The sequence below is a fragment of the Cibotium barometz genome, chromosome 60, assembly GCF_041138505.1.
Source record: "Cibotium barometz isolate CiBa-2024 chromosome 60, ASM4113850v1, whole genome shotgun sequence".
Classification (NCBI taxonomy): Eukaryota; Viridiplantae; Streptophyta; class Polypodiopsida; order Cyatheales; family Cibotiaceae; genus Cibotium; species Cibotium barometz.
Genome location: NC_141105.1, coordinates 6,492,058 through 6,516,574, shown reverse-complemented (window position 1 = coordinate 6,516,574; position 24,517 = coordinate 6,492,058). Strand labels below are relative to the sequence as shown.

Below are 24,517 nucleotides of genomic sequence, written 5' to 3'. Positions count from 1 at the left end.
ACTCATAAGAATTTGATGCCACTTCAGATCAAGATAGCTATTTGTGGGGCAAAGAAGAGAAAGTTCATGCGAGAAAACGTACATAACTCATAGAGGTTTTGTCCAAATGAGATGAAATTTTATGAGGAGAGAGCTACGATGGAAAACAACATACCTGTAAAATTTCATAAAGAAAGAACTAGAGTTATAGAAGATATAGCAAAATTGAATTCCGCTAAAAAAAAGGGAGGAAAATGAAAAGGTAATGAAATGCAAAAGGAGGGAAAGTAAAAAGTTAAACATAAAAAATGAAAAAATGAAATTCAATTTTCAAACTTCTATGTGCTGACCACAAGGTACATCTGACATGAAAGAATAGTTTATGACATGAAATTTGACATTTCTCTATTTTTTAAAGTTATGGGCTCTATTGTTTTATTGTCCTAAGAGATTTGGGCAAAGATATGACAAAAAGATCCATGTTACATGGATCTAGAATCCCAGCTCTATCATTGGTCAGGCCAATCTTTTTTTATTCACTCCTTAAAGAGCAAAATGGAGAGTCCATATTTCTCCTAATGGTACCAACAATGAGCTATGTCATGGTTCCCGTGGAGTATTGGTAATGAGCACAAAATTTTTGATATCTAGGCCTTAGCATTGGACACTTTGTAGTCGTATAATTGCAATGGGCACCCAAACCATACCTCTTTGTGGAATAGCTGTGGGTGTCCTACTTGCCTTGAGGTTGCCCCATCCCTAATTCCAGTATGCTCTAACCCCCAAATTAGGTAGACTAACCCAACGATAGCATCCGTCTCTCTCTCTCTCTCTCTCTCTCTCTCTCTCGGGTCCTAGGATAGTTCCCTAGGATGTAAAGACAATGTTTCTGCTTCTCTCTCTCTCTCTCTCTCTCTCTCTCCACACTTTCCTTCCCTCGCAATATGTGCATGTGTAAGTCTCCATCCGATACGGTGTGCAAGACCACCAAGCATTCACAAAACGATATTGATAAATGCATAACCTCGATGATCGAACAATGGCTCAGAAACCCCCCACCCCCCTTCACATCTTAATCCGAAAGATTGACTCCAAATTGCTGCTGTCATATTTCAAAGAAGAGTTTAGATTAGCAGCACGTGTGCTCTCAAGATCAAAAATAATCCAACTCTTATGCATGGCAAAAACAGCCATTTGAGTGAGACTTGAGTTGGCACTTACGGGACATTCAAAAGGAGAAAAAGAACGGCAGATCTCAGAAATAGCTGGTTCTTGTCATTAAAATGAGTCAAGAGGACAAGGTGTTGCTTCATAATACTCAAAGCATGTCTTATCTTGTTACAGATTGGCCGAAGGTTGAGATGCTTGAAGCCATGTAAGTATGTATCTTCATTCCAAGCTCTAAATTATCGAAAGGTTTCCATACAATTTATCGAGCCTTGAGGCAGAAGAAGCTCCAAATGAAGATTCATGTCTTAAATGTTACTACGAACACTCGCTTCCACCAGAGGCTGCGGCTGAGATGCTTGAAATGTATCTGCATTCCAAACTACTCTAAGGTATCGAAAGGTTGCCATGAGTTTTTTGTGACTCGCTTAACAATTGAATAAAAGAATGATAAATTATTTTTTACAGCTCGTCGTCCTGCTTTTGTATCATCTGTTAATTACAGCAATGCAATTCTCCTTTCAAGAGCTTCTTCCACATGCATAGCATCTGGCGAGGTGATTGATAATGAACTAATATATATCCATCCTCACAACCAGCTTGGTAGAACTTCCAAATGTTCACATACTGCACACTCTCACTGGCATGCTGATATTGCTTGACCCATAATCCCATACTAACATCCTCCATTTTAAATAGCTGCAAGGCAGTTGACAGGAGGTGAGTATAATATGAACCATGCTCTAGCACGTAATCGGAATTTCAACCTAAAATGCTCTGGCGGTGTACCTCTAGAGCTCTCTTTCTCTTCTGTGTCACTATAAAGCTTGCAATCTTTCGTGAAATAATGTATCCTGGACCATTTGCATATGTGGGGTACTCTTCATCAGGCCACTCCTGCATCAAATTCAAAACCTAAGTCAGCGCAGAGCCACACCACCATGCCCCAACACGCACACGCACACGCACACGGACGTCCGCGCACACACACAGAGGAGTCATCGTATGATCCATATAATGGTACTGACGTGCAGGGAACGGGAATTGAACCTGGTGTCGCTCTTATACAAGCCGATGTTAAACCGCTTACCAGAGAGAGAGAGAGAGAGAGAGACACACACACACACACACACACACAGAGGGGTTTAGTAACATCATCTGGGTGCTGAAACTGCCCATGAGACAAATGATGATACGATCAATGTCTCCTAATCCTAAAATAGCCCCTTTTGTATTAATTAGACCAGCACCTGATTTCATGGGAGATTAAAAACCTTAGGTCACGTCATTTACAAATTCACTCTCACACAAAAAGATGAGAACGATGGGATTTGAATCGAGGTGGGGGCATGGGACTCGCGAGCTCTACACTACACGACCATGGTGACGCACGGTAAAAATAACATTTATATTTTTACACTAATAGATGTGCTAATTATATATGATCCATAAAGTGCAAGGAAATGGGCCTTGAACCTCACCTCACCTCTCAATTAGGAGCCCAATGCATAAACCGCTACAGCAGCGAGAGAGAGGAGAGGGGGGGGGAGGGGTTCTGATCAAAGGCATACCTCAAATGTGACTGCCCATTTTCCAGTTCTCAGTGGCCTGTGGAACATGTTCAAGTTTCCCATATACAAATTCTCTGCTTGACTAACCATCTTCAGCTCATTCAAAACTGCATCCACTCGAATGAAGGTGTCATCATCACACTTCATTATGTAGTTGGTCGACACATTACGAACCTGTGACAAACAACACATCCTCATTAAATACAGTATATAATGCAGAGTTCAAGTAAGCAGTTCAGACACATACCCCATATTCACAGATTGCCAGGGTCTTAAGAACCACAAGATCATAGTCATCCATAAAAGGCAGTAACACCATGTCACCATAGTATTCCGCTTCCTTCTTCATGTGCAAGTTGACGTCTCTGTCTGGGTGCTGCTCAAAAGAAGGGAACAATGCTGACTATACCAACAACAGAGTATAGCCATATAATAATAAGACAAATCAGTTTTTTTGAAAGCTCTTAGATCTTTGGACGCTCATACCATGGCAACAAAGAAGCGTGCCACCACATTAGTGGACTGAATTGGCTCTGCTTGAAACCAAGTCGACCTCACGGCCATCCTTTCCGCAAAGTGTTTGCTTGCAGAGAGCACCCCGATGAAGAGACTTATTGGCCCACCACGTAACTTTGGAGCTCTCCAAAGCTGCCAGTTCTCAAACATTTGCTCATCTAATGTCTTTGGGGGAACAGAAGGAAGTGACGTGGCAAGGACAGCTTGCAAGTCCACATCACCGCCAACAAAGAAACTGGCTGTATTCTCCTCCAAAAGACCCTGCAGCCAATGTCAAGAACTCTCTCTCTCTCTCTCTCTCTCTCTCTCTCTCTCTCGGACTAGAGACTGCTGTGTTGATTAAACAAGAGCCATCACACATGACCACCCCTATCACAGCTCTACATCCATGGGATATGAATTCAACCTGACATGCTCTCATCCAGAACAACACTTTCTCACCCTAACCAAGGAAGTTCTTTTTGAGATGTCAAAAAACTGAAAGGGTTCATTTTGACACATGCAATGAAATATCTACGGAGAAGCACCATGTGTCTCCCACAAGTTGCATGTAGACACAGGCTGAGAAGTGGCTCTGGCCAAAAAATGCAGGGTTTGTATGGTAGGTGACAAGATCCCTAATATAAGATTTGAAGGTGCTATCACTGTGTATTAAAAGAGGGACCCAGTACTCTATGCAGAATGAGGGGATCAGACGACCCAGTACTCTGGATCAGACATGTGTGGTCCCCTCTAGGGTAACGGAGCCAGTCGTGTGACACCTTGCTTGAGTCACACGACTGAGCACCCAAAATGCTGAATTTCATCCAATTGGAGGCTCACACGTGGTCGGCAGGTGTGCCCTAAAGGGGGCACGCCGCACATGGCCTTTGCATGAAAAAAAAGCAGGGGTGGTGACTAAAGGACTGTTTTGTTGACCAGGGACACAAGTCGAGACAGTGGGAGCCCCTGAAGCATGCAGCACGACAACCAAGAAGTGGGGATGTACTTTCCGATCGCAGCCCATACGATGGCCTTATTCTCTCACACATGGTCCATTAGCATGACATGCATACGCCTGTCATGTTGCATCTACGAACACCAGGAGCCGTGTCTTCTTGCAGGGCGGCAATGGAGGGCACCAGCTAGGGTTCGTTTTGTCAGCAATGTATTTCGATTACGTTTTGTATTTTCTCCCATGTTTTCATAGTTTTTAATGCCGTGTTGCTCTGGTTTTTTCCGTGCAGGTCATATTTTTTATCCGTGTCGCATGGAGGAGGGTGAGACGCATGGGGTGTCCCATGGTTGATTTGTTGTTATTAGTTTCTGCATTTGTTTCTCCCATGACTGATTGAGAGAGAGAGAGAGACGACCTGAATCTATGTGCAGCATAAAATTTCCCAAAGCTTAACCAAGATGGGGCATCACATAAACAAACAAGGGCATGGTTGTACCAAAAAGGGGCATAACATAAGATAACATCACCTAGGCAACCCATTTCGGTGGCAGGCAGCAATGGTGCCTCGAGCTTCCCGCATCTTTTGTACACGGGCCATTCGTGCCATGCGATGGTGTGGCCCATCAGCATGTAGAAGCATAGGCTGAAACCCTGTGCAGGCTGCACCCTCCCACAGAACTGTTCGTAGCCTCTTCTCAAATCCTTGTTGCTGAGCATCCCACGCCATCTTGACAACTCTTTGTGCCCGTGTAGCTTCCCTTTGCCTTTTGCATTCCTCTGTAGCAGCAAGATTCTCTTGTCTCTTCCCCTCTTTCTCAATCCTCTTCTCTTCCTTTGCCCTTGCTATTTCATCCTTCTTAGCATTCTTTGCTTGCACGGTTTCTATGTACTGACTTGATGTGAGAATCAGGCTATTAGTATAATCAACAAATGTCTCCCATGGAGCTCTCCGTACACAAACCTCTGTTGTTGGTACCCGTAGAATATCTAATGTCCTTGTGGCATCATCTGTGGCCGTAGGCATTGCAGCCTGCATGGACTCCCCATTTATGGCAATTGGCTCTTCATTCACCATTGATGTTAGTGCCTCTATAGCTTGCCCTTTTATCTCAGTTCCCATGGGAATGCTTGGCACTTGAGACAAGTTATCTTCAAGGCTGTCCGCCAATGGATGCACAAGGTTAAGGTGATTGCAAATTGCACCATCAAACCACACCACTTGCGGGTTGAGAGGCCATATCCCTGTCGCCTTGAAACCAGCTCTAATGTTCTCCTCGGTGCATGACAACTTGAAAGCCTTCGCTGCTATTGAAGCCAAGTCATTCTTGCTTGCTTGGCTACTCTTGGTCCTATGCTGCCATATTGCCCTTTCTTTGCGGAAATGTGTCTTCAATGACCTGAAGACTAACATCTAGAGGTTGTAGCTTATGGGATGTATGAGCTGGCAAAGTTAATATGTCAACCCCCCCATTGACATGCCTTCTCCAAAACGGCTACTGGTACATGACTTCCATGGCCATCCAAGATGAGTAAGTGCCTGTTTGCAAAGCCTATAGTGCCTTCAATAACATCATGAAAATGATCAAGCCATGCATGAAATAACTAACCAGTCATCCTGGCCTTCTTCTGCATGGCCACAATCTTGCATGTGGTTTCCCCCAAGTCTTTGACCCTTGAAGATATAGTATCCCTGCATGGCCATCACAGCACCTTCTTCACAATCTTGCATGTGGTTTCCCCCAAGTCTTTGACCCTTGAAGATATAGTATCCCGGAATGGACTGACCCTCTGCATTGACACAACATAGAACTGCCATCCATTCCCAGGAGTCGGTTGTCAATCCATAAACTGCCCTGGATTCTTTCCTTGCCAAGACCCTCATGCCCTTATCCCTTGATCCTTGAAATCCAGTTTCATCCGTGTTCCAAATGTTGGTTGGGGGATAATGATGCTCTTCATATAGCTTCTTTAGATTCTCATGCAAGCTTGCCACAATTTCAGGTCGAAAATTGACTGCCCTAGAATGTTCCAAGGGCTCACTCACCCGGAAGACAAGATCGGGGTGCCTCTTACGAAACCCATTCAACCAGCTCTTCTGCTATGGTTTGTTTGCAGTGGCAAGTGGAATTGTGGGAGGAGAGGGCTTTTGCTTCAGGGCCTTGCACAAGAAGGCCGGTCTTACATGCACTCCCCCACAGCAACACACACGATCTCCATTCTTATAAAGTAGTACATTTGCACAGAGAATGTCAGCAATCTTTGGGTGTCTCTCAAATAGACATATTTTGCACTCACAGGGAGGCTTGGTGTAGGACATTAATATGAAGTGGGGATTGTTAGCAAGCTATTCTCTACAACAATAGAGGGAATCCTAAATAGTAAGTTGTATTGTAAATTGCATACACTAAATCTGATGGTAGAAAGTATGGAAGTGTGCTTGCACCGTTGATTTCTGTAAATCCAGTTTCTGTAATTCGATTGGTTGCTTGAAGCATGTTTGGATTGTCGTTATTAAATGAGAGAATATTTGAAGTATCAGAATGGTTGTTGTGTGTGTGTGTGGAGTAAGTAGGGTGGTTAAGGAGGCTGAATGCTGACAACCTGGCACCTGTATTTTGTTGCAGGTGGGACTGGAAGATATGCAGGGGTGGCTCCAGTCGTGAAGTATGCGCAGGCCAATCTCGATGGCACGGAGCCCAATAATGTGACGCCCCGTCACTTTTCAGTTTACAGATTTATGTGGAAATATGGAACAGCTAATTTGGCATTAATATGGGTAGTCTGTTTCTTTTTTTTGGCGCTCGCTAGCCTCGTCTCTAAATCACACGGTGCATTTAAGAGGGGGTTCAAGTGGGATCGACGGCTGAGGGGGCCCGATTTTGGGCGGGGCCGATCCGGGCCGTCGGATCCCCGAAAGTAAACTAGGGCCGAAAAAAAACTCGGCCTGCGAAGTAAACTAGGGATCCTAGTTTACTTCGCAGGCCGAGTTTTTTTTTGTAGGATCCCTAGTTTACTTCGCAGGCCGAGTTTTTTTTGTCGGGGGCTTGCCAAATTGCCTAGTTTACTCCAGTTCCCGAGTTTGGACTTATAATTTTTTTGCCTAAGTCTCAAATTGCAAAAGATTGATTTGAACCCACGACGTGCCGCTAGAGAGGCCATAGTCTTACCATTAGGCTATAATTTCTGCTAGCTAGAGTGTTCGGCCTTTATTAATATATGTGCGCGGCAGCCCTAGTTTACTTTCGGACCCTAGTTTACTTTCGGGGATCCGACGGCTCGGATCAACCCCGCCCAAAATCGGGCCCCCACAGCCATCGATCCCACTTGAACCCCCTCTTAAATGCACCCTGCCTTTTAGACACGAGGCTCGCTAGTGCCCAAAATGTGTAACGCCATTGAGCCCCGTCATTTTATTGGCTCTGTTACCCTACTTCCATAAGATTTGTAGACATAGAGAGCAAGTCTTGCAAAAGCACACTTGCAGGCAGGAAGACACCACACAGACACGCATTACTTCTTCCTTTCCATTAGTCAGCCAACACAGTGTCCATGGAGAGTTGGTAATTGATTGCACTCTTGAACATTGCTGCAGCCAATGGACACCCTGTCATATTTCGCCTATGGGCAGGCTCTGGACTCTTACTGCTCCCTATGGATCAAGCTTGAAGAGGAGCAATATCGTTGACTGATTAGCAGGACCTCTACTTGAAAAAAAACACACGTGCACGTGCACACACGAACAGTGTCGGGAGAGAGACAATCAAACCGTGGATTGAGGCCAGTCTTGTATTGCTTTGTGATCTCCTCTTTCTTAAATCCTGGGTGATGCTGCAAGTTTCCTAGATGTCTCAAGACTAGTCCCCTTGGTGTGTGCACGTATGGCCTCAAACGAATAAGATTTCTTCGGCATATTTGTTACCCAATTTCTTTGACAGAGAGTGAGATTGATGCCGCACAATTCACTAGTGCTTCACAAGGCTTTTCTAGCATCTGCTACATTCCAGTTACCTGCTCTCTCTCTCTCTCTCTCTCTCTCTCTCTCTCTCCTCAGGGATGACAGTTAGCAGACATATATTCAGAGGACATGGATGAATCTGGAAACTGTCCCTTCCAGAATGAAGTGCATGAGATACATCGGGATTTGTCATAAGCACTTAGGCACTTAGGCAGGAGTCAATAGCATCCCCAGCAAGCACCGTGGTACAAATCAAATGTCATTTTCATTTTTGTATCGATGTCTCTAATGTGCTTGCATCTCCTTTTGCATATTGTACTATTTTGGTCTCATAGGTCACTTTCACCTTCAGCAGACGTTAATCTCTCTCTCTCTCTCTCTCTCTCTCTCTCTCTCTCTCTCTCTCTCCTCTGTGTGAACATGTGCATATGCACGGCAACATGTAACAGTTCTTGAGGCTTCCATGAGCTCCACAAATAGACAAAGCTATATGGGAAATACACTCTACAATGGCATATAGATTTGCTAGCTTTGTCACCAAGGACAGATCAAGACAGCAGATTCAATCTGCTGTTGAGTTCTTCACATTAATGGCTTAAAAATCCCAGACCTTTTCTCCTTTATATGCACCATATGGTAAACAGATTGGATGAAGCCACCGTAGTTGTCAAGGCAAGATGCCCTAGAGGCTAGAGAGAGGCCACACCAACCCACTTGTGCCATATGAGAGAGTCCCACCCTTGGAAAGGCATACTCCTTTAAGTAGTCCTTACTAGGTCTAGGCTTCTTTTTTTTGTCAAATACAACATAATGATGCAAATTTGTTTACAACATTTTAAAGTAGGAAATTGCAACTTACTGTAGTGTAGGGGAAGGAGGTGACATGCGTGCCATCAACGCTCATGTGATAGCCCTCTAACCCTGCCCTCACAGTCAAAATGAAGGAGCAGTTCTGAGCAAAAGGGTATGACCAGCTCAATTCAGGTTTCTCCATTCTTTCAATTAGTCTGTAAAGCCACCATGATGGCTCATTCCCATCCCGGTCCCCTTGTGACCACTTTTCACACTTTGGAAGGCCTTCCACTGGCATGTGCAAACCCATTACAAAAATATCAAAAAACTTACCTCCCTCTCTCTCTCTCTCTCTCTCTCTCACACACACACACACACACACTGTGTAGGTGGTACATATGAATCCATGTTTGAATTTATGTATATATGTATATGTATCTATGTATGCATATGTGCATGGACTTATGTGCACATGTCCATTATGTATATATCTATGCATGTTTGTATGTACGTATGTATGTATGCATGTAATAAGTCAATGTGCATGATATATACATTTGGTTTCAGAGACCCTTGTGGCCTTTGTAAAACGGTAATACCTCTCTCTCTCTCTCTCTCTCTCTCTCTCTCTCTCTCACACACACACACACACACACACACATCCACATTGTGTGTGTGCACATGAATGCATGTATGTTTATGTACGTATATACATTGTCTATCTAAAAGACACCAAGCACATAGCCAGTCTTTCGACTCTTCATAATTTTGATCATAATAGAGTATCTCCACAAACCTAAAAATCAACACATGAATGCATAGGATTCTAATGTAATCAATTAGATATGTGCGTACATGAGTGCAGGCGTGCATGTGCGTGCGTGTGTGTGTGAGAGAGAGAGAGAGACCTGTCTCATGATATTGGGACCGACTACCATCACAACGTTGACTTCTACCCCACTGGCCCTTGGAGAATGAATTCAGCTCAATCACAGGTTTGCCACTCCAATCACCCTTCAGCCTAGGGTTTATATGTAAAATTCTGTGTGACTCCTCATTTTCGGACTCCTTGGGACCATGCAGCTCAAGCATGAATTGTGAAACCTCGTTTAACACAGACCCAGCATCACCAATGTGCCCGATGCTGGGCTTATATTCATAGCGCGGTGGGCGAGGCATTCCTACCATGGTTATGGATGAGCCGATGGTCAAGCCACAAGGGAGCTTCATGAAACGATGTGCTTCCTCTATCTCTTGCTCTTTCAGAAAGATTGATGTCAGGCACGGTTCGTGGCCTTTCTCATTGGAATGGGGCAAGAAGTTTGTGTTGTTGGAGAGGGATTCAAGCTCTCTCCAGGCTTTTCTGCCTGCTTTCCATGCGAGATTGACTGCTTTGCGGAAACCTTTGACCTTAATACCTTTGCGATACTCCGACAGCGGTGGCACCCGCCTTCTTTGCTTGCCAACATCAGAAATAGCAAGATTCTCATGGTTGTGAGTGTCCTTTGGGGGAATGTATGTCCCGCCCCCATCTACATCACTTGTTGTTGGATGCAAATTTTGAGATTCCTCAATGGTGCTCTCTGTGAAATTGAGATGCATAACATGGGAGCCTGCTGCCACCAGCTGATGGGTGCCTGTGATTTCCTGCTCTGCTTTCAGTTCTCGGGACTGAGGCTGCCTTTTGAGGTCAATGGTGGTCCTCAAATTCCAGTCATACAGGTCTTCTTGTTCTGCTGGGGAGCAAGGTATGAGGACAAGGTTGAGCTGGAGAAGCCGGGGTGATACCAGGCTGACACAAATCAAGGCCAGGAAAATCAAGACCAGCAGGGCCTGTACAGAAGATAGTGGCTTCGATTTCAGATGGGTTCTTAGAAATTTGTGCAACTCACCACCAATTCTCCAATCATGCGACATGATTTTGCCTCCAAAAAAAGGCCAGCTGAATTCACCTAAGAGCTGCGGAGGCCACAGGTAACATTTACCTTCAGCCTCCACAGTAGGAGTTGATGATTTTTCTTCAAAAAGCGTAGCTCTTTTTGAGCTGCCGAGCCCAAAAGGAAGCCAAAATCAAATATTTCGCTAACATTGTTCCAGCACAAAATGAGGTAGAGATGGCAAAAAGAGAGAGCGAAAAAATGTACTTTGAAGCTTGAAGACAGAATCGAGCTGCACACACTGTGGGCATATTATTAAAAGAGAATTTTTATGTAGCTGCATTTTGCTTTTGCTTTTGAAGCTGCCTTCTTAACCGTTTTAGTGCCTGTTTTGAAAATAAAAAATGAAACAAAAGACACATAATTCCAAAAGTGCCCACAAGTCTCCAACGATTTCAGTGTCTCTCCAATCTTTGCAAGAATTTCATGCCAAATTCTGCTAGATTTTCAGGAAAAATAACTGCTTTTTTTGGTTGAGAGTTTTTCGAGTGAACTCTGCTCATGGAGTGCGTGCAGGCTCGCTTTGAAGTCACCGAGCCTTTCTCTTTTAAACAATCATGGACTCATCAGCAGTGGGGTAGAGCAATTGGAATTGTTGAAGCGTGTGTGTGTTTGGGGTAAGGTCTAGTGATAGAGTGTTACTTCTAGCTCTCATCTAGACTGCTTGGTACAAATAAAAAATCTAGCATTACAAAAAAAAAACAAAAAACAAAAAAAAAACAATCATGGACTTCCTCTTTTCCTAAATTTCAATCACATTTTTCCCTTTTTTTTTAATTTCAATCACCCTTTTCTCATGTTCTATTAGGTGAATTCTTATTTTTTGGGGGGCTAATTTCTGAACGTGCATGCATTGCACCCCGGGACTATCCCTATTAGAGGCTATTACCTTAAGGTCTTTACACACTCCCATTGATGGTGAGGAGGACCCTCAGGACTAAGTGCCACGGGGTCTTAAAGACCCTTGTCAGGTGATATCAATGGATGGCATTGATCAAAAATCACAACGTCTTTTCTAGGCCATCAGAAAAAGTAAACTAGGTTGAGTAAACTAGGTCGCGTAAACTAGGTTACTAAGCGATCATAGTTTACTTCCTAGTTTACTAAATGGGCATAGTTTACTTTCTAGTTTACTAAGTGATCATAGTTTACTTCTTGGTTTACTTTTTAATTTACTAAGCGGGGATAGTTTACTAAGCGGGCATAGTTTATCAACAAACCATAGTTTACTTCCTAGTTTACATTATGGAATGAGGGTGAATTTGGGTTTGGGACTTAGAAAGTTTTGGAACAAGATGTTGTGTGCAAAAGAGAATTTGAACTTGAGACCTTGAGTTACCATTGGAAACATCTTACCACTACACATACCTTCAAGCAACAAAACCATAAGGTTTCAAGCCATTATATTCTATGTTTTTCATCCCTAGTTTACTCGGCCTAGTTTACTTCCTAGTTTACTTTATCCGACGGTCCAAAAAGGCATCACGATTTTGATCAATGCCATCCATTGATGTCACCTGACAAGAGTCTTTAAGACCCCGTGGCACTTAGTCCTGAGGAAGGAAGACCTTGATCACTCGATAATCACTAATGGTGGACAATATCGATTATTTCATCAGTTAATCGAGCAAGATAGCCTATTCATGGTGATGGAGCAAGATTGGTGGACATTGGAGATTATTTCATCCCTATCTAACTATTCCTATTTCATTATAATGCCTTATGGTCTTTACACACTTGTCGGCCAGCTAGTTGGTCGAGCATGTTCACCTGTTTGATGAACGTGCGAAATTGCCTAGTGATGGAAAGCGGAGATTTCTTCATCCATGTCTCTTTACATTCAATTTAAGCTTTGGAGTTTTAGAAAAATTAACGTTGAAGTTTGAATCAACATTCTTCTTTCATTGGTTTTTATTTGGTAGGTTGAGAATTCAACATAAGGGCCAACTCATGTATGCACAACTACTTGGAGTTTTAGAAAAATTAACGTTGAAGTTTGAATCTTATACATTCTTCTTTCATTGGTTTTTATTTGGTAGGTTGAGAATTCAACATAAGGGCCAACTCATGTATGCACAACTACTTGGAGGCGATGGTTGTCTCAATCTTAGAAGCCATGCAGATGAAAGGGGAAGACCATATGAAACCTCTTGTATTCAAAAATAATATGTCACACTTGCTTTAATTGATAAATGAGTTTATTGGTTGTCACTTGTGATTATTAATGAGCATCTAGAATACACTTTTGATCCTATGTAAAGTTTACAATTGTAAACATTTTATTTGCTAGTTCACGTGTTGTAAAATTTACAAGAGTGTGCAAGAAAGTTTGTTTCCCTTTTTTTCTATGGGTGGGAGCTTACACATATTTGGTAGCAAAGAGACACCTAACAAAGCATTATGCTTGTTAGAGAGAACAAAAAGTAGGGTCTATGAATGTTCTGTTGTTCATGGTAAAAGAACTACAAGTATTGGTCTCTATGAATGACTTGTTGTTAATGGTAAAAGAACCATAAGGTATTTACAAGGTATTTACAAGGTATCGCTTTCATATGCCCTATAATTTCAATTATTCATTGTCCTTCTTTCCAAGAGGGAACAATAAGTAGGGTCTATGAATGTTCTTTTGTTCATGGGAAAAGAACTAGAAGTATTGGTCTACGGATGATTTGTTGTTTATGGTAAAAGAACTATAAGGTATTGACAAGGTATCTCTTTAATATGCCCTACAACTTTTATTATTAGTTGTCCTTCTTTCCAAGTATGTCTTTCATATCCCCTATAATTTTTATAATTAGTTGTCATTTTGGGGTGTAATGTTGTATTATATTTTTAAGGAAGACATTAGAAAGCCTTTTGACTAGATTTCGAGTATCAAATGGAGTGAATATGTCCATATATTAAATGGGTGGATCTTAAAAACTTACTATCGACCTATACCCTCAACATGGTTGTCCAACTTGGTGTAATAACCACTATGAAGAAGACATTTGTTTTGGAATGCTAAACTGCATTCTGAACTGCATTGTACAAAAGAAATTCTCATATTCCATGATAAAGTGAGGAAAAATGTGCAAATAGCTAGATAATTACAAAATTCATGTTCCAAAGCACTTTGTGCATTTAAAAATTGTCAAACATCCTATCCTTTATTTAAAATAAGCTTTATGAGATTTTTAAGGTGTTTGTATTTTATTCATCTAACGATGCTCTCTAGTACATACTTTTCCCTTGAATTTTGGATACAATTCATAAAAGAAACCCTTATTTAAACTCAAAGACAAGACTAAAGTTGTGCACAACTCCCACTGTTTCCAACTTTAGTACGTTTTACATAATATATACAGTGTATATAGTATAGCAAAAGAACACTCTTAAAACTAGAAACTTTGTATCTTAAAAAAAATAGAAGAGACATAACGTTTCACCTTAATTGTACTCTTTCCATGTTTGGTTAAATACACAAACTAGTGGTGGTGATCAGTAAGGAATTGGAAGCATATGAATCCATATATTTGTAGCTTGAAAGTAGGATTATATAAATTAAAAGGGATGCATAGTCTAGATGACCTTGCTATCAAGAAAGCCACATTATCTATGGTTTTTAACTTTTAATAAGTATAAAAAGAATGGGAGCACAATTATCTAAAAATTTAAGAGAATCAATGTGACTCCACCTACTCTATGAGTAAAGAAAGATACAATGTTGGAGATCCAAGAATGCCATGAGAATTGATAAGGAGAAGACGAAAAAGTCTTAAGATAGTGCATGAATTTTGGTTCCAAATACAAGAACTTTAAAGACCCAATAAGAACATATGTAGACATAGCATATATGACACACATCATAAACTTGCTAATTCATGTATGAAATTCTAAATCAAATTCAATATTTTTAAGCTTAAATAGCTGTGAAACTTTTAAGTTTAATTCAAATGAAGATATTCACTTGTTATACACTTGCAAAAAAAAAAGGTTAACATAATGGCCTAGAATAGAATAAAGACTAAATGTGATTAAGTTCATGTAGCATGTGGCTTAGAATAGAAAGCTAATAGCTTGAAACAAATTCAGTTTGTCCATCGGAGTGTTAAAAAATGCATTTTCACTTAACATTTTATTGACCTTAGATTTTCTACCTTTTATTAAAACTAAAGCAACTAATTTCTACCTTCTATTAACACCAAAGCAACTAATTTCTCAACTTCATAAGGCAAGGCAAGCCATCGTGCATTACCCTAGCGTTGTCCATATCACATAATGCTAAAATTTATCTACCGCATTAAAGATTTTGAGCCAAATTTGACTATTATTGTGTATTTGGAATATTGAGTGTGTTTGCAGTTAGCCTTATATTGTCTTTCTTAACTTGATGTGTGCATCCTTTGCAAATCTCATCTTGGGTCCTTGTCCACCATTAATTGAGTCCCATGTACTAAAAATACTCCTTGGAGTTATGGCATTTTTCTAATACACTTCCTTTGCCTCCTTGGTGTTGTGGTATTTTTTTAATACACTTCCATTGCCTCCTTGGTGTTGTGGTATTTTTTTAATACACTTCCATTGCCTCCTTCATACCACTTTTGTAGCAAATGCATCATCACCATTGACTTTCTATTTTTTGTTAGTTTCTTCTTCTCATTCAATTCCTTATTGGTGAGATCAATCCATTGACGTCTATTTTCCCATAACATGGCTTCTTACCTACCATTCAAAGTGATTCCTTGAATCTTAATTTGGTTGTTGATTAATTTGTTAACATTAATCCTAGTAACATTGTAGAGAGAAACACCTATAGTGTTCAGCCACCTTTCTGAGTAGTGTTCATCCACCTTTCTGAGTGTCACGGTGAAGAGCTATAAAAGCAACTTCTCGATGTGGGTGCACTTGCACCACTCTAGATTTGCCACTCCTTTATCACACCGGAGAGCTCCATAGCCAAGCTCCATTTCTAATGGGGTGTGGAGGAAGAAAAAGCTCGCCTTGATGGAGATAAAAGATATTCCTTCACCTTGCTCGCTCATGCAAGAGGCAAAAAAAAAAAACTCATGCAGGGAGCCCAGATATCATACCCAACCATGCAAGCATTCATCAATCAGTCCAATACATGCAACATAGCAAGGGAGGGGAAGAAGAGATTTCACATGAATTGTATTACTTAGGGAATGACTTATTTGTATCACTTAATGTCAAAATTTCTTGTACAAGGGGCTAGTATTCATATTTTCCCATTTATGAGTAAAAGTAATACATGCCTCACTAATCTAGCCCAATCATGACTAAAAATGATTCATGCCTCATTTACAAGAGAGATTACCTTAGCAAGCTACAACCATCATGGGGATCTTTCCCCAATGGCCGAGCTTGAGCACATTGCTTCAACAAGAGCTCCACACCTTCTTATCCTAGGGTAAAACTATTTCTGTTACCATCTCTCCCACAAGCGTTGTTGCGTTAAACTATGGGTCCTCAACCCTTCTCTCACCTCACACCATTCACATCGTTGCACTGGACTACAAGTCCTCCACCCTTCTCTCACCTCATACCATTCACACACTCACTAAACATGATGTGACACACAATCTCCAAAAATAGCATCTACACAAATGAGAACAAGATCCATGTGATCATAGAGTTGCCACCACCCACCATTAACTCTAAGGGGGTGTAGAGATTCACAAGTCACAAAGAGGATTATAGGTGATTCATACAAATGAATGCCAATGGGCATACAAAATATTTGAAGAAGATATTAGCAAGGGCACCCATCGTGAGTTTCCCCAATTGGGATCTAATTTTCCATGTGTATATCAATGCTTCAACATTTGATATTGGATGTGTGTTAGCGCACAACTGGGGGAGCACAACATGGAAATCCTTGTGACATTTGTTAAAGCCATCAAATCAATGGATGAAGATGATGAATGTAATTACACAACCACTTAAAAAGAGGGGTTAGCCATGGTAGTGAAAAAGTACAAGCACCATCCATCAAGCATTACTTTAAGGGTGAATAAGCCTTATACAACGAGGTTTACCACCATATGGTTGCTCATTCTTTTAGACTTTGATTTCACCAAGAGATGGTGTCAGAGTTGTCAAAGCTTAAGGTCCCAACAACATGTATGTGGGGTGCATTTTAGGCAAGATGCAACATGCATCATTTTTTGAAAGATGTCCAAAAGATACCATCGATCAAGGGATATCTCTACATTGACTTTTATTGATAACTACTCTAGGCACACCTAGGTGTATCCATTAAAAGAAAAGTTGGAGATTTTTACATGCTTCAGACACTTTGATTCTATGGCTAAAAATGTGTCTACATGTAAATTTGGCACTACTCTAGGCACACCTAGGTGTATCCATTAAAAGAAAAGTTGGAGATTTTTACATGCTTCAGACACTTTGATTCTATGGCTAAAAATGTGTCTACATGTAAATTTGGCACCCTTCATACTGATCGAGGGAGGAAGTATCTATCAAAGGAGTTTCATGTATATATGACTGAAAGTTAAAACATCAATGCATAGTGCCTTATACACCTTAGCGAAATGGTGTAGCTAAGATAAAGAATAGATCTATCAAAGGCGTTGCATGTATATATGACTAAAAGTTACATAGAACATCAATGCATAGTACCTTATACACCTTAGCAAAATGGTGTAGCTAAGAGAAAGGATAGATCTCTCATGGAGATGGCCCATTTTGCATGGTTAAAAGATAAGATTTGCCTCACCTTTCTTGGTTGGAGATGGTTATGTGTGCTTCTTATGTGCAGGAGGTTTATGTATCTCAACCTCATGGTTTTTTTGATAAGTTAAGAAAATATTTATATGGCCTTAAGCACGCTCCCATAGCATGGTATGAGAAGATAAACACATACTTAGCTACAAATGGTTTCTGCAACAGTCAAACTAAGAGTACCCTCTATATAAAGAGGAGTAAATATTATTTTTTGGTCATCATTTTATACATTAATAACATGCTACAGCTCACAGTCCCTAATAGGTACCTACTAATGCACTCTGGCTATGACTAAAGATGGAGGGGGGGAGGGGAGGGGAGACTCCTGTCCATAACACCAAGATCTGCGAAAAGGCATTTGATCCATACACATTCCATAGTCACTATAAAAGCTACCATGTACTCAGCTTTCACAGGTCGAAGTGGCTACACTGTCGAGACTGCTCTTTGTTGAGCCATGATATACATGAATCACCATGGTGAAAGCAAAAGCCACTAATGGACACTCACATGTCATAATATCGAGGCCAATTAGAATCATTGAAAGCATGTAGTTGAATATATCTCCTCTTAGTATAAATAAGGTCAAGGAAATTGAGTGCCCTAAGTATCTAAATACTCACTTCAAAATATATCTCCTCTTAGTATAAATAAGATCAAGGAAATTGAGTGCCCTAAGTATCTAAATACTCACTTCAAAATAGAAGTTTGAAGTTTTTTACAAATTTTTGGGATTATTGGCATTTGGAGTTAAGACAATGCCCACTTCTTGGCCAATAAATTTCCAGTTGACCATCTGAACAAGAAGGATAAAGTCAGATTTGTCATTAGGAAGGTAGCCATTGATTAATTGATAGAGAGAATGCTTTACAAGAAGAGTCAATGGCATCATGAGGAAACACATTCATAAAGATAGCTTTTTCTCTATTCTTGAGAACAAGTCCATTCTAGCATAGGTGGAGGACAGTTTGCGAGGACATAATGACCACAAGGCGTTGAACTATGGTGGCCTCACTCTTTGAAGACGTAGTCCAATTTGTTAAAACATTGTGTGTGCATGATGAATGCTAAAGGTTCACCATAGTCCAAGAGAAGGATAAAGAATGTCCCTATCCCTATCTCTTGTAATTTTAGAACAAATGGGGCTTAGACTTCATGGGTCCCATTAGCCTAGTCATCACTAAGGGAAACCAGGCATATCGTTTCATTATCGCGCCAAGAAGTGGGCCAAGGCCAAAGCTATGCAGAAAGCTAGCATGAGGTCTACCACCAAGTTCTTCAATAAGAATGTGATTACTCGTTTCACTTTCCCACTAGAAAAACGGAGCGATTGTGGTACATAATTTATGGAGTTCTTGCTCAAAGAGTTCCTTGTGGTGTGCATAAAGAAAGTTGACTACCAAGCCAAAATCACAAACAAGACGTTGCAAAATATTCTCACTAAGACAGTAAAGGCATCAAGGGAGAGGCACAAGTTAAACTTTGCTCTATGGGTCTACCACACAACATCATTCAAGGTCCCTGTGTCAATAGCACACCTTCTTGGCTTGCATTCAGACTTGAGTGATGCTAATGAAACATTTGGTTCCAATTCAAATTGCAACAAGGCATAATCTCAATGGAAACCCTCTCATAGAGTGCCTAGTTGCCTTTGAGAAACTTAGTGAGCAAAGATTGTGATCCACTTATGGATTAATGGTTGAAAAACTATGGCACAAGTAATGGTTTGATGACCAACTCAAGGAGAGAAGTGCATGCAAGTAGGAGACGTGGTGCTTATGTATAATGTCAAGAACACCACAAATAGAAACTTAAGTATAGAGTCCAAGGTCCCTACCAAGTCACAAAAATTGCTATTTAAGGTGCAATAAGGATAGAGACCCTAGTCGGGGTTAAGTTGGAAGTACATTTCAATGTTAGTAAGTTGAAGTGCTACTATAGACCTCTCACGCAGGAAGTGCTCTTTCAAATCCATAAGAAAAAAGAGGAGAAGCAAGAGGTTGACAACGAAAGAACTGAGGGCATGCCTTAAGAAAAAACGCCCAATAAAAGAAGAATCAAAGAGGCCATAGATCCTAAGCATACAAATCTCTATACATGCAACCAATCTATAGGATTTGGTCAAAATAGAAACATGGGTAGAACCTACTCATCTTGAGCTATAGTTCCCCCATAATGACCACCTAGTTGCATGGCCAACCTTGGTTGATAAGGTAGTGAAATATATAGGTAGAACCTACTCATCTTGAGCTATAGTTCCCCCATAATGACCACCTAGTTGCATGGCCAACCTTGGTTGATAAGGTAGTGAAATATATAGGTCTATGCATCAAATATTATGATGAGGAGAAAAGTAATTTCCTAGTAGCACCTTTGCAAGGGATAGATATCATGCTAGGTATACCTTAGAGACATCAATATAACCCATAGATTGACTATAATACACATAAAGCTAGTAAGTGTTTATGTTTAGGGGGTCAAATAAAATAGGAGCTTAGCCCTTTGCTTAGCCACACCCCACCTAAGAGGAGACCTTTGTGTAAGAGGAAGAAAATTTATATGGGGATGGTGGGTAACAAGGTTACAAAGCCATGGAAACTACACCTATTAGTTCCTCACAAACATGCCTCTCTAAGTTCAAGGATTGTTTATTAGAGGAATTACCTCTTGCACTGCCACATTCTAGACACAAAGACCATAAGATTAAGATTCTTCTAGGTAATTCTAGACAATACACCACCTTTGCATAAGAGGAAGAAAATTTAAATTGTGTTGGGTGACAAGGTTACATCCATGGAAACTACACCTATTAGTTCCTCACAACAAGTATGCCTCTCTAAGTTTAAGGATTGTTTCTTAGAGGAATTACCTCCTACACTACCATATTCTAGACATGAAGACCATAAGATTGAGGTTCTCTTAGGTAATACTAGGAAATACAAAATGTATTTTTAATGCATTTTGGCAGGTTTTCTTGGCAGGTTTTCCGCAGAGATGCTATCAACTTTTTTGCCAAATTTTTGCTGAAATGTAGTGTGGAGCAGCCAATTGATGCATTGAGTTCTTTCCCGTGTGGGTGGGATTCTTTTCTCCTCTCAAAAATGATTTTTTTTTCCTATTTTTCTCTCTCGCGTGCGTGAACACCGCTTTTTAGGCATAATTTGATCAATGTTAATCATAATTAAGATTTAATTATGATTAAAAAATCAATTAAAGCTTAATCCTCCTCTATGTTAAAACAAAGAAGGAGGGGGTAAAGAAAGAGAGAAGGAATGGAGAAGAAGGAGAGGAAAGAGGAGAAAGGAGAAAGGAAAGAGGAGAAAGGAAAGAAGAAGGAGAGGAAAGAGGAGAAAGGAGAGAGGAGCTCTCCTCATCTCTCAATCATTTCGCAACGCACAGCGCGGGGGGGAGTTCGCAGCAGGCTGCCGGGCGGAAAAATGCCACCCCCCATAATTTTTTTATAAGCTTTGAGTTTAAAGCTAAAAAAAGCTCTTATTAAAGTTTTTGATTTTTTTTAAAAAAAAGAGAGTTCTTTTTTATTTGAAGGTTTTCAAAAAAGCTTGGGAAAAAATGTTAAAAAATAAGAGATTTGAAAAAAAAAACTTCTCTGAAATTTTATTAAAATTTTTCTCTTGGAGCCTTTTGGCTTTCCGCTTTCCCGAGAAACCTATTGACTTTCCGAATTCCCAGAATCTTTTGACCTTTCGGATTCTGGAAACTTTTGACCTTCACATTCTAATTTTTTTGTCTTTTTATTTTCCCAAAACTATTGGCTTTTTGTATTCTAGGAAGACCATTGGGATTCCGAAATTTTTGGACCGGTCGTATTCTAATGCGTTCGAGGTAAATTAAAAATTTTAAAAAATTTCTCAAAATTAGTGAAAAGTTAGACAAAGGTTATTTTAATTTTTTGGAAAATGTGGGATTGGTGATTGGCATGTGGTGTGTCCATTCGGCCGCCTGTGACCATTTAAATTCCTTTAAAATCTATTTTTTGTCCAAAAATTTAAAAAATCCATTAAAATTTTAAATTTATTGGATTTGAGAATTGTCGGGCAGAATTGGAAATTTTGTGAACGATGGGATTCTCAGGAGAAATTAGGAGTATTCTAGAAATTATTTTTAGAAATCCTAGAAATTGGTATTTTCTAAAATATCAATGCTATTTTGGCAAATCTAATTGCTATTTTTTTTAAGAAAAATATAGGTTGGAATGCCCTAAGATAGGTTTGATGGAATTCAAAATTAGCGTATTTTGAGGCCCTAGAAAATTAGGAAAAATGAAAAAAATCATGATAATTCTTTTTTCTCAAGAATTTAATATTTTTGAGGGTTAGTGTTGAAGTACATTTTCACGTGCTGACATTAGATAGATGTGGGTTATTCGCATATTATTAATGCGATTGTATCTCGTATTAGTAGTTATTTCTATTTGGATTAATTCTAAACGATGTTTTCATGATTTTTTACCATTGTTAAGCCATTCTTATTGGACATGTTCCTTACTTTCTTCAATGATGGCTAGAATCTGCGTTCCAAGAGTGTCTCGCCTTTGACACTCATCCATGATAATTTATTTTGCACTTGTGTAAGTGTGGTCTATGCTTAATTTTCTAAGCATAAGACAAATTCTATTGTGGGTTAGTTGATCTAGTTGTTTTGGTGGATTTTATTGGATGGTTTCCAAGTTTTATATGAACTCATCAGGTTCTGCCTAGATCACTTGTGTCTAGGGTTTATTAATGAGTGCTACACACATGTGTTTCACTTGCTTACTTTTGAGCTTTGCTTGAACGACACCACATTCATATACTCCGGATTGATGAGTTGGCCACCAATTTTAATGCTTCTTTTGGCATGATTAATGACCATTAGATAGCATGCATTGATTTTTATGATCAACTATGGTTTTCATGGATTCGAGGAGCTTCTATGCTTTTATCCGTGGTTTTATAAGAATGTTTTGATCTTTTGGATAATTTCATGTGCTTTGAAAGTAGCATTTGCCTTCGTTTTTGCACATAATTTTGGATTATGTTCCTTGTACTCTTGTACATATTCCAACTTAGATACCTAGTTGCTTATGTATCTAGGTGAATTATTATTTTTCTACCCCAGCGTTATTGTGTTTATTGGGGAGTTATCATTAGAAAGGCGCCAATAATTCAAATTGTTTTCTAATGATGTACTCGGAAAGAGTTATTCCTGTTGAGATTCAAGCTCGATGATGTCAGCGTGTGCCAGCTGTGCTATGTGTTGGCATGTTAGGTAGCAGCATGTGTGAGACATAAATGACCGCATCCAGCTGGTCATAGTGTGTGGACATTAGCTAGGGTTAGATTTGTGTGGACACAACACATAGTGTGAGTTGTGTATTATGGATTATGGCTTTTGCATTGTGTGAGAAGGGAGATGGCTTCCCTCTATGGTTAGGGTTTGCAATATACATTAGAGTTTGCTCCTGTGTGTGTGTCTCCTCTCCCTCTAACTGTTTTTCATCATATGGTATCAGAGCCTAGTGCTCTCTATTAGGGTTTATGAGTGAGTGAGAGAAGAGGGAGAAGAAACTGTGAAGAAAAGCTGTGAAGCTTGCCATTGATGCTGTGAAGCTTGGAGCACACCGATTTCTATCAGATCTGAGAGCTTGGCCTACCGACTACTAAACACCCTTGAGCAGATTGCAGGTGATTCAAGCACAAACAAGGCAAATTAGGGTTGCCCAAAGCAAAAAAAAAAAATGGTTTTTTTGCAAGCTTTCCATTGGAGCTTGGAAGCGGTGATGTATGGTGAAAATAGATGCAATCTGGCAAAGAAACATGTATGTGACAAGGATTAATGTATTGGCAACTCATGTGCAAGCCCTACAGTGAATTTGGAGCAAGTTGAGTGATTAAAAAATTACTGTTTTTGAAGCTCTCACAAAACAGAGAAAAAGAGTCACTTGGTGGATGAAATTAGAGCTAGTTTTTGGCAAAAATCAGACAATTGATGGGTTACACACATGCCTTGGAGTGTTAGGCAACTACACATGCTATCAATTGACACTATAATCAACCCAAATTCCCTCATGAGCAAGCGACGCAGCCTGATATGCAGAAACAGAGTACTTTTTAACCTATTTGCTAAGTGGAGGCCACAAATCAAGTGTTGTGATTGATAACTTCCAAAATTGGCTTAGCAATTGTGTGGTACATACACTTGAGAAGGAAGCTACATGATTGGTTGGAGCAATTATGCCTTATGGAGCTAGAAATGAGCTGATTAAATAGGCTGTCTACTGTGATTAGTGAAACAGAGTGTGATTAATCGGCTAATTACTCTCTCATCTTAAACAATTGGTCTAATTCCTTTTACATGGAGTTAGTGGACATCATTTCTAAGCTAATGAATGCCTGGTCTGTCAATTTGGACAAGCATTGAAGAAATTAGAGCAATTCTACTACTGGTTTTACTGGTTTTTTTGGTTTTTCTCAAAACAAAGAAGGGGGTTTGACCAAATAGGTATGTACCAACCTTGGTTGGTGGTTATATGCAACATTGAGCTTGTTTAGGTGTCAATTCAAGTTATCCACACTTGATTGAACCACTACATTGTAATTTGAAGCCTTGGAAAGCATGCTAAAACAGGGTACCTTGGACTGCGTATGCTAGTTCATTTTGGATGCAATCAGTTTGATTTTCTACATCAAAAGTGGAGTTTGTTGAGTACTTTGGAGTATCTGGAACACTTATTAGAGTGTGGTTGAGCTGAGGAAGGCTCGTTTACAGATTTGGACATGTGCAGAAGGTGCATTTGCATTGAGCAAATATGTCAAACAATCCAGTACAAATTGTGGGTGAAAAATTGGATAGGAAGAACTTCCAGGCATGGAAGTACAGGATTAAAAGTTTTCTGAAGGGAAAAGGTTTTTGGAAT

General features: G+C 40.1%; 1 protein-coding gene, 1 long non-coding RNA gene and 1 pseudogene across 2 annotated transcripts; 1 reads left to right on the top strand and 2 right to left on the bottom strand.

The window, feature by feature from the left end:
* Positions 1 to 1,232: 1,232 nt before the first annotated feature.
* Positions 1,233 to 11,453, bottom strand: LOC147604911 (hydroxyproline O-galactosyltransferase GALT6-like). Its single transcript, XM_086794110.1, has 7 exons — positions 9,826 to 11,453; positions 8,985 to 9,208; positions 3,204 to 3,494; positions 2,965 to 3,093; positions 2,718 to 2,891; positions 1,936 to 2,043; positions 1,233 to 1,845 (listed from the first exon to the last, which is right to left on the bottom strand). The coding sequence occupies exons 1-7, from the start codon at positions 10,832 to 10,834 to the stop codon at positions 1,642 to 1,644; spliced, it is 2,139 nt and encodes a 712-aa protein (XP_086650236.1). The 5' UTR covers positions 10,835 to 11,453; the 3' UTR covers positions 1,233 to 1,641.
* Positions 3,415 to 6,962, top strand: LOC147604912 (uncharacterized). The gene is made up of 3 exons (XR_015265235.1): positions 3,415 to 4,362; positions 4,460 to 4,492; positions 6,795 to 6,962. It is a non-coding gene; the product is annotated as an uncharacterized LOC147604912 (long non-coding RNA).
* LOC147604913 (MFS-type transporter clz9-like) lies at positions 4,534 to 6,215 on the bottom strand (annotated as a pseudogene).
* Positions 11,454 to 24,517: the final 13,064 nt, after the last annotated feature.